The 11,297-nt window shown below is 32.5% G+C and overlaps 1 protein-coding gene across 9 annotated transcripts in view; it reads left to right on the forward strand.

Moving 5' to 3' along the window:
• Positions 1–11,297, forward strand: part of LOC116424739 (myelin regulatory factor) — a 112,890-nt gene that overhangs the window by 97,787 nt on the left and 3,806 nt on the right. Inside the window, exons 3-17 of one of the 9 annotated variants that reach the window (XM_031971523.2) lie at positions 858–1,067; positions 2,706–2,797; positions 4,087–4,409; positions 4,904–5,167; positions 5,767–5,945; positions 6,573–6,789; positions 7,022–7,180; positions 8,219–8,548; positions 8,687–8,946; positions 9,116–9,463; positions 9,897–10,068; positions 10,158–10,233; positions 10,319–10,449; positions 10,517–10,770; positions 11,070–11,289. In XM_031971523.2, the coding sequence (XP_031827383.1) occupies positions 858–1,067; positions 2,706–2,797; positions 4,087–4,409; positions 4,904–5,167; positions 5,767–5,945; positions 6,573–6,789; positions 7,022–7,180; positions 8,219–8,548; positions 8,687–8,946; positions 9,116–9,463; positions 9,897–10,068; positions 10,158–10,233; positions 10,319–10,449; positions 10,517–10,770; positions 11,070–11,289 (3,235 nt within the window). Of the gene's footprint in view, positions 1–857; positions 1,068–2,705; positions 2,798–4,086; positions 4,410–4,861; positions 5,168–5,766; positions 5,946–6,572; positions 6,790–7,021; positions 7,181–8,218; positions 8,549–8,686; positions 8,947–9,115; positions 9,464–9,896; positions 10,069–10,157; positions 10,234–10,318; positions 10,450–10,516; positions 10,771–11,069; positions 11,290–11,297 lie in introns of all 9 variants that reach the window. The other 8 variants (XM_031971519.2, XM_031971522.2, XM_031971525.2 and 5 more) reach the window with 8 other exon arrangements.

The raw sequence follows: 11,297 nt of genomic DNA on the forward strand, positions 1-11,297 counted from the left end.
ACGAATTTATTACTATGTCCTAACGAGGTGTAGTATTTAATGTGATTCAAGTCCATGAGGAAAGATTTATTAAAGCAGGATAAATTATTATTTGATTGAAAAAGTAAGTTTGTTTCACAGTTGTAGTAGATATTAGTACATGGACATTTAATTTGTGAAATTATAGGGTTCCATTATAAATATTATCAGCTATGAATATTTATGACATTGTAACGTGCGTTTATCATTCATCGTGATGAGGAGAAAATTAATTAATTAACTTGTCATTTAACCATACGTATCTACAGTTGTCTTTTTTCAATTGTGGCATAGTATTTGCTCACATTAATTTATATTACATTTTATTTATTTTAATTGCTAGAGATTTGTTTTACCTATATTTACAGTAAAGTAAAAGAGTAAAAGAGTAAAAGAGTAAAAGATTAAAAAATCAGCCATGTAATAGATTGAAGTATAAAGTACTCTTAAAAATGCCCGAAACATATCGAATTTATGAAAAATTCTACATTTTACTGTTTTGCACAATTGTTAGTTAAAATATATACTTTACTAGATACAATGTAAAAAACATATACAAAATTACAGGAATTATCGATAATATCAATTTCTTGTTTTCCTTTGCCGTTTACATGCACTGTTCATACTCCCTTGCTTTAAAAATGTTTTACAACGCGATTGAGAAGAATAATAATGATAATAAAAATGACAATTAAATTTATTTCAATAACATGTTCATTATATTCAATGATATTTATAGAATTATCAGTTTTAGTCAGATTTAACAGTCTCGCATTGTTGCTTCTGTATTGAAACGATATTGCCTAGTATAATCACAAAGTATATTTACTTTATTGCAGATATTTCGCGGACACGCTCGCGCACAACGAAAATGGCGGCGGCACGGCGACTCACAACGGTCGCGTCGAGGCGGCGGTTCCACAACAACCACCGTCTCGACTACCCTCGCCGATTACGCAGAGCCATCCGGTGTCGAACACGTGCACATCCGGCACCACGACTGTGCCGAACGGCGCCACCTACAAGGATCCACAATCGTACGTTCATCCGTAAGTTGAACATGATACATAAACAGTGAGCAATGAAAATATTTTGACAAACATATTGTTCCATTTGAAAATAAACGAAATGATTTAAAGAATGTTATTGAATGAATCTCTTATAAATAAATAAATAAATGAATTTCTTTAGAATTATTTTTACTTGAGAATTTTAATTGCATAAATATTCTCTTGAATGACCATTTTATTCCTAATTTATACAAAGTTGTTAATAAATTATTTAATTAAATTCAAATATCATTTTGTAGGCTGAATGCTTAATAATCGTAATTGCTTTAAGACTTAAATATGAAGAAAATGTTTCAGTAATTTGGAAAAGTATCTTTTACTCTGATAAATTATTTTGGTACATTAGTAACATACAGAGTAACTTAACTAGCGAAAATATAATTGTACAAAGCAATAAATGTTTGTCTTTATATTTCCGCTAGTTTAGATTAATTATGAAAAACTTGTTCAAGTAATATTAATATGCGAACAGTTTTGTTATTCATAGATTACTGGTACAATAAAATTATATTTGATGATGCAACTTCGGTACAGAAGAGCAATATGGAATATCCGCGATGGAAATTCACGGTGAAGTTACTATATATGTTTTATTTATATGGTTTCTTTCGTGGAATTTAATTTTGGAGTTTCTTTTCCGCTAGAATCTAGAACTACCCTTGTACGGTGTTTCAACTTTCGTTTTATAACACTCACGTTCGCTACTTTCCCTGTTTAACTTAATCGGACGATCTATTGCAGAGAAAAAGATAAGCGAGTCTACATAATGAATGTAGTAACGCATATATGGTCATTCATAGAGTGGTCGTGTTAATTAGTAAATATATAGGTGCTTTGAAAAGCAATGTCGTGTTTCCATTAATGTTTTATGTGCACACGAGATGGTAATATTGTTAACTCTTGAACGACCTACCATCTATGAGCGATGCGGAAGGCGATACTGGATCATTTATGACCCATTTCATAAATCTTCTAATATGTACTTTAAAATTAGTTTCTCTATCGAATCATATTATATTGAATGTTATTATGGCTTTTCAAATGACGGTAACACAGTGTACATGGAAAAGTGCAAAATAAATGTATAAATAATATAAACTATACTTTACTCGATATCTGCACGATTTACATGCAGATTATTAACATTACATTTTTTCATAGAATTGACTGTTTAGCTCTGCGTGAATATATTTCATTGATAGGTCGAAAATAATTCAGAATTTGTCCAATACGGGGTAATAAATAACATAAAAATTATGAATGCACCAAAAAAAGAATTATTTTATAGGAATTCTGAAAACTTATTATTTAAAATTTATGGTTGGATATCTTTAGGTTGCGCGCTTTATGCATTATTTACATTCATTTTTGTGCTTTATTATTATTCGTAGAATATACGATTTCTTAGTATTTAAGGTAATTAAAAATGCGGCAAATTTTAATGACTTTTTGGAATTCTTATTTGGATTTCTATAGAATTTTTAAAGGCGAATAACATTTATTCTTGCGATCCGATTTCTGTACACTACATATGTAGTAATGTATAAACATTCATATTCTCATAAATATTCGCGTTTTACATATTCAATGTGAATAGATTAGATCTTCTGCTTCTAGACACGCGTTGCCCGAAAGTCCACCGGACAGTGGCAGCGAGCCCCCGTACTCGCCACCTGGTCACAACGACACTCAACATGTGCACTCGCCACGTAAGTTACGAACAAATTCAACATTGAGTATCTTGTATTATTATACATTTTATTAAAAATTAATTCTTCGCAATTCTTCTTTACTTTAATCTCATTTTAAATATATTTGTCTTTAATATGTAACAATACGTTTTTCGTTATTAGAATAATACTTCCTGATTATTACTATACGAATACTTTTTTGCTCCGTTCTAGCTGCGTATTGTAAGCGATTTCACATTTTCTATGTTTCGATCATTCAATTAATGTAACTGACTATTAAAAAAATTGTTAATAATAAAATATAATAATATTACTTCTTCTTTATCTTATTCTTGTTATTATTGTTATTGTTAATATTATGAATGTAATTTTACTACAAAATAATGCACAAGTAATGTAATATACTAAAAAAAGTGTTTTTGAATTATTATAAATGAAAGAATATTGATTTTGATTTTTAATTTCATGCATGAAACATTTTCCATTTTTTCATGTATAAAACCGTGTTTCTGAAATATTTAAACAATTCTACTTGCTATACTTTCAATTGTATTTCCTTCGAATCAATTTTTTTTACTTATACCTTTATTGAATCTAATACACCTATCACCCGATTTACACGGAAGACCGGTTCCTCAGAATATCGTGTAAATCGAAAACAAACCAAAATTTATATAATTTAGTCAGTTATATATTTAATTAAATTCATTTATTTCAACATAAAATAAAAGTAAAATACTATGAAAGACGTAAAAATGTCAGGTTGTTCGTGAAATGACGAATATATGAAGCTATAAGTAAACAATTCATTTTATAAATACGAGAAGTATAACATTCATAAAAAATGAAACCAATAATTGAATCAAGAAAGCAAACCCATACAATGTTAAGTAAATTATAAAAACGTTACAAAAACTATACTTGTTTATGACCAACCAGTAAATATGGCATTTTAAAAAATTTTGATTAGAAAAAGTACAACAATACACACTCCCTGCTGTTAAAGATTTACTGAGCTTTACTGCGCTAATTCACATGAATAGTTTTTGTATGTATACAAAAAGGGGAATTCCCTTTTTTAGATTTAATGCCAGTGTTACCAATCGAACGAAATAAAAAATTTACTATCGAAATATCTGCGCAGCAAAAATCTTTACTTTTAACATTTTTTAAAAAATCTTATTTTGAAAACCGTGTGAAAGGAAAATCGTGTAAATAAAGTATCGAGTAAATCAGGAGATACGTGTATTTCAATTAAGAAGTGTTAAGAATATTGTAGTGCACAATCTACTTTCTTCTTTCTTCAGATCAAAAGGTAGCTCTTCAAGAAATGCTTCTCCACCATCAAGGCAATCAAGCAAACTACGCGCCGAACCTACTACCGTCCTCGCCAAGGACTTTAACTTCGTCCACGGATCCGTTGTTACTATCTCATTCGGTCCTGACTTCGCATCTCCAGCCAACAACCCCGAATCTACAATCTCAACAACCGATAGGACAGACTCTGGTGCCACTTCCACACGAGCACAGTCCTGGTAATATCAATACCTTGTATTCGTCGCTGCAATCAGCGCCGAAGAAGAGGAAATTGAGCCAGGATGGGCTTGTTCACGTCAAGCAGGTGCAACGAGTAAACTTTCTTGTTATTCAGATTCATAATTTATCTTCACTTATATTTTTAACGAATTATTGTGTTATAATAATTGCACTTTATTTAGCGATAGCTATTTAAGCACTTATCTCACGCAGAAAAATAAAATAGTTGCTTAATCTTATGAATGTCGTCATTGCTTCTGTCTCTTTCAAAATAACAAAATTTTCCGTACCTAAGTTCGAAATTTTGTAACTTTTTTGCTACTTTTTTGACACCCGCTATAATAACAATATTGAAATTTATTTATATGCTTATTTTTAAATATATTTGTTACTTATCTTTGGGCAGACAATTATTTGTCATCTTTATTTGTTATTTTGATATCAAATAAAAACTTTTTAACACCGATTTGACTATATCTATACTATTTTACGAAGATTTGCAGTCTATCGATCCCTTTCTCATTTTTGTCAATACTATAATTACAGTTTCCCTGTAATATTCGTCTTATTGGCGGTATTGTCGCACAGGAACCGGAACTGGGCACGGTGGAGCACAGTTGCAGCAGCAGCAGCGCGGTCCTCGATGGCGACGAGGTTGCGGACAACAGCTATATCGACGCCAGCTACCAATGCATCCGGTTTCATCCCTTTCAGCAGACATCCTGGCATGTTCTTTGCGACCACAATCTGAAAGAACTTCCAGTGCCGCATTACCGTGTCGACGCGGACAAGGGATTCAATTTCAGTAACTCCGATGACGCGTTTGTTTGCCAGAAGAAAAATCATTTTCAGGTGAATAGGCACATTTACTCTAGACCCATATTTCTAAATCGTTCAGCTTTACTGAAATTGACATGTATAAAGATGGCTCGATCTTATTTAAACCGTCAAACATTTGTATTTTCAACTGTTTTTAGTGGTATACTGAATGTTGCACAGAAGTCTATTTAACTATTCTTTGTATATGTACTTTACTTTCATAAAAATATTTTGTTCTGTTAGGTATTAATGATATGTATGATGTAGCTTTTTCAAAAAGTGGGCCACTTTTTCCACGATTTTCCTTATACACTCCTCGAGGATACAGAGAGAAAGAATAAGCTAGAGAAATAAGCCCTTTGAATTACAATTTTATTTTAAACTGTCTTCACCGAGATTATATTATTTTCAATAGTTCATTAGAAGGAAAAACAATTTTGCGTTTATTCTAAACTTGCGTTTACTATACTGTAGTATACATTAAACATTAGTGTTAAAATGGTACAATTTAATTTCGACTTAAAGGAAGAAAGTAATATTTTTATACTAAGGACATTAAAAAATTGGAATCTTCACTACGAGTTTTATATGTAGTCATAAAACAAGGAGTTGAGATCGTCGTGATTTTTCAGATTACTTGCCACGCTCAGCTCCAGGGCGAAGCTATATTTGTCCGGACCGGTGAAGGATTGAAAAAGATAAGTAGCTTTCAATTACACTTTTACGGTGTCAAGGTGGAGTCTCCAACGCAGACAATCCGGGTTGAACAGAGCCAGAGCGACAGGAGCAAGAAACCGTTTCATCCTGTGACGTAAGTCTACTAACAATCCTATGGATAGGTGTTTTATAAATGGAGCAGTGTTCCACGATGTTCTCGTTACACTTGGTGTAAAATATTTTTATTTGTGACTATATAAGAAGTTTCTTATGGATAGAAATCAAAGTTTTTAATTGTGAGTTGAATGGCTTTTTTAAAATTTCGATGTTTGCTTAACTCTGTAATACATATAATGGTGTATTCAATTAATATTAATACTGTATTAAATTATGAGGTATTCGGTACATTTTTGGAAGTAACTTTTTTCCTAAATAAACCACTGACAATTATTTAGTAACAATTAGACGATGAAAATAGTTGGAAAATAAAATATGTTTATACAAAAATTAGTTTTCACTTATTCTTATTTACATAAAAGCGTTAATTATTTATATAAAAACAATATTAATCTGTGGAACACTGTATATAGGGTGTCTTAGGCTGTTACAGATGGCATAATTTAAAATATTTCAACGTACACCTGGGACACCCTCTAACTATAGTAACTCTTTGGTTTACTTTTTATATTTGGAGATTGCACAAACAATTTTCGGATCCCTTGGTGCGAAATTCTTTCATTCTCGACGATGTATAAAAAGTTACTGCGTTACGCTAAAATAGAGCTGCTTTCAGGGTGGAACTGGGCGGTGAACGAGTGACCAAAGTAACCGTTGGCCGTCTGCACTTCAGCGAAACGACTAGCAATAATATGCGGAAGAAAGGAAAACCGAATCCGGATCAAAGATATTTTCATTTGGTCGTTGGCTTGCACGCTCACACCGCTGACCAAGCTAGCTACCAGGTGGTAGCTCACGCGTCGGAAAGGATAATAGTCAGGGTTGGTGTCTTTCGCTATAAGACCATCATGACGAACAAATACACAATATAATATTATACATAAAAAATTAAACAATTAACTTAATTTATTAATTTCTTACATTTACTAATTAATTCATTAATTTATTATTAACTTTTTATTATTAATTTTACATTCCTTATGTATCATTATTTTTCTGTAAGAAATGATGAAAAGATATACAATGTAATACACGTATTTGTGCTTTATATAGGCAAGTAATCCAGGTCAATTCGAATCAGAAGGCAGCGGTGTTGGTGCTGAAGGAGGTTGGCAGAGAGGTGCAGCGCCAGATAGCGTTTACCATGCTGGTCGAGTTGGAATTAATACCGACAGACCCGACGAAGCTCTGGTCGTTCATGGTAACATGAAGGTACGATATTTGCGCTAAAATTCATGATTTCAAACACTTATCTAACATTTTGTTGAATTATTCTGCATATTATTATTATAATATTATTTTTGCTCATTCTAAAGTCCTAGTTTCTTAAATATAAATCTTACTAATTGTGTTCTTACTTACTTATTAATAACTTCTAATTTTTATTTCAACGATTGTGTATCTTGGCTGGTACACATATGCGGAGTGAGTCGTTTAATCGTACCAAACTCTATTTGCTGGGTAAAAAAAATGTTTGAGGCAAAAGTTGTTTGACATCAAGAGCTCAAACTAGTTGAAGAAAATACGCTTGGTATGATTAATACCTAATGACTTTCGTTTTAAACATTTTTTAAATGTGATAACTGGTTTACAAGTAAATTCAGGTGGCACGGTTGAATGCCTCACCCTGTATATATTAAAGTTATTTCTCAAAACTAACAAAGGAACCTTTTGAATCAGCACACGCCGATTTCGTTGAAACTTACATGAGACATAGTCCTCAAGAAAATATTTGACACGTATTTTTTCTTATCAGCCAACGTCCACTTTGAAAGGGTGAAAACACTCCTGAAAGTTCAGAGTAGAAAGTATATTTTTTACAATATCTCTAAAACTAGAAGGCGTAGAAAAGAAATATAAATTGTTAATTTTGAGAGGAGCAATTTGAAAAAAATGTTTGTTCCTACACTCCCTAATTTTAGAGATATTGTAAAAATATACCCCTGAACTTTGAGAAGTGTTTTCACCCCTTCAAAGTGTACGTTGGCTGATAAGAAAAAGTACGTGTCAAATATTTTCTTGAGAATTATATCTCACGTAAGTTTCATCGAAATCAGCGTATGCTGGTTCAAACGGTTTCCTTGTAAGGTGTAGTTAAGTTAATTGAGACTCTTATGATATATTTTATAACTAGGTTCGCAAGAAAATATTCATATTTATTGAATTGAATTCAAAGTCTTGTATTCGTCTCGAACTCGATACTATAAGGTATAGGCTTTACATCCCTACAATCCATACAATTGCACCCAGGTGACGGGTCACATCGTTCAGCCCAGCGATGCACGAGCGAAGCAGAATGTGCAGGAGGTGGATACGCGCGAACAATTGCGGAACGTGCAGCAATTGAGAGTAGTTCGGTATAGATACGCACCAGAATTCGCGCAGCATTCTGGCTTGGGTATCAAGCAACAAGAAGACACTGGTGTGATAGCGCAAGAAGTTCAGCAAATATTGCCGGAAGCAGTGCTACCAGCGGGCGACATAGTTCTTCCGAATGGTCAAAGGATCGAGAACTTTTTGGTAGTGAATAAAGAAAGAATATTCATGGAGAATGTTGGTGCCGTGAAAGAATTATGTAAAGTAAGTTTCTCATACGTATATATTTTTAAATCTTTTATCTCTTAAGAAAATTCTGTTATCTTCTTCGACATATTATTTTTAGATGATCCTCTATTGCGTGAAAAAGATATAGTTTAATTCCGAATTGTTCGGTTGTAGGTAACAGATAGCTTAGAGACTCGTATAGACCAACTGGAACGAATAAACAAACGGTTGGCGAAGTTGAAGAGAGGCGACAGCCTTAAAAGTTCCATTAGTACAATATCTAGTATATCAAGTAATAAATACTCATCCTCTATCAATAATAAGACCATTGTACAGGGAAAATCGAAAAAGAACGAGCAGCAGGACGAACTTCTTTGCAGCAATAAGTTCATCCAGATTATTATCGTTATTCTTATCCTTATTATGGCATTTTGGTAATTAATTTTAATTTTTTTTCGTACATTACATCTATTATATTTACACTGCATAAATTTATACATAATATTTAATTCTTCTATAATGTATTATATAAATTATAATATTCATTTTAATGTATTTAGTTTAAAGAAAAGTCTGTTTTCTAAGAAACAATTTAACTTTCAGCTTAGTCGCAATGGCAACTTTATACTTCTTAGAATATCAGAAACGTAGTAGCCTCGAATGGTCGGCGGTAGCCAGCAATGGAATGTTAGCCATCAGACCAGCTCATCCATCTACGGTGTCGAGTACGCCTAATTACGATCCACGGTACAATTCGTTGCTAGACAGCACTTTATCGTCGTCGTTCACCAAACACGGATCACACACTAGAGGATCGGACGGTAGTTTATCCGTGAAAAGCAACGTTTTCTCCACTCAAGCACCGCACACGAAACAGCAACTTTATTCTCAAGAAATCACTTGGTATCCCATCAGTAACTCGGGACCCCAACCGAAACATGAAAAGAGCAGGTTTGTAATAAAATATAAAATTTAACAAAATATAATATTATTTTTACTTTAATGTTAACATATTACCATCATTGGCAGAGGAAATGAGGTTTTCTAAACTCGACATTTGTAAATTGCACTAACGACATTTTATTTTGCAAATAAATTTTAAACAATATTAAAACTATCAAGCGTTTAATATGATTATATATTGAAATCCTTATAAAAATCATAACATTACATTTTCTTTGGTTTCTTTATGCGTTCATTACAGTATTGAAGTGAAACTGTTTATTTTTAAAACCATTTTGGATATTTAATACTTTCAAGATGTTAAGAACTGCGAAATAAGAAAATTTAAACCCGACATTTTGACGGGTCCGGTAAATCTAGTGCTAATTATAAATTATTTTATTTATTTCTAAATATTTTATGTATTTATGAATCTTTGTAGCGAATTTCCTGGAAATTGGCTGGGCAGAAGCGGCGCGGGCGCTGTTCCCAGCAACGTGGATGAAAATGATCAGGGATCGGACGTGGATTCGTCTTTGACCAAAGGTCCGGTGCCTATTGGTAGACCAGTGAGTTGTCCTAGACATTTCACTGAATTCGAGAATCCTTGTCAGGTAAAATTAAAAGTTACTTTATTTGCTGTATAAAAAATCCATTATTTCTTCATTTTTTACAAATTTTGTTTTAATTAATTGCTTTCCAGGTATACTGTTGCACGGCAAAAATTCATCAATTTGAAGATCCTCAGCCGGATCATCCTCCAGAGAAGAAATCCATTTGTAAGTACTATATTATGCACCACAATCCTCGTAAAGAGTTAACTAAATAATCAATCTGATACTATCAGTTTTATGTATAAAATAGGGTCATTAACTTTTCCAGCAGATCATATAGAACAGCCATTAAATGTACATGAAGAGAAACGTAAGATTAGTAAAGGTTTTCAGAATGGTATCAGTCCGTCGGATCCAAGCACGCAGACGCTTGTAAAAGAGGTAAATAAATAAATAAATATATAGATGAATTTCATATTATAATTCTATGAATCTTTATTCATTGCAGAATAATTATAAATATTTACATAAGAGGACGAGGAGGGAAAATGGTGGAGGAGATTGGGGCGAGGTAGCCAGTAATGCTGCTGGATCATTGCCACCAGAACCCAAGCCACAATTGTGGATAGTGGCAGAAAGCTTTAACACTTCTCTTGATCAGAAGTATTGTTCCGCATCTCCGCAGGATACCCCGAACAATGTTACTTGCATTATACCCCTGTCCAAGTATATGCCAGATATACACCTTTCTTTGCACTTTGTGTAAGTTTTTAATGTTTCTGTTATTCCCATCCTAGATCAGTAAATTAGAATTTATTATACTATTTAATCTATAACTGATTTTATTATATAGCTTATTATTATTACTTATTATAAATACGTAATGTTATTTAATATTTATTTTTTAATTTTTTATTTAATATTTATTATTTAGTTTTTGTCATCCATGTTTGTTGGAATTAACAAAAATGTATTGTTGTATATGCCTACATAACGTATATGATAATGATTATCTAATTCCCATTTTTATTTCTCTCATGTTAAACATTCTATATTTTCAGTGGAATGCCTTGGTATTGGCAAGTTGTGCAACAATGCTCTCTACCAGCTAATTCTGGAGTAGATGAATCGGTGATATGCAATCGAAAATATACGATGCAGCAACCAGCTCAATATATGGAAACTAACAATCAACCAGGAGATCAATCATTTTCTCTTGATGTAGCTCATTATCTCAGGAAGACATTAAGGTTTCGTGTGCCTACTGTACAACCTCAAGAAGTAATTAA

Source organism: Nomia melanderi, chromosome 5 (assembly GCF_051020985.1).
Source record: "Nomia melanderi isolate GNS246 chromosome 5, iyNomMela1, whole genome shotgun sequence".
Lineage (NCBI taxonomy): Eukaryota > Metazoa > Arthropoda > Insecta > Hymenoptera > Halictidae > Nomia > Nomia melanderi.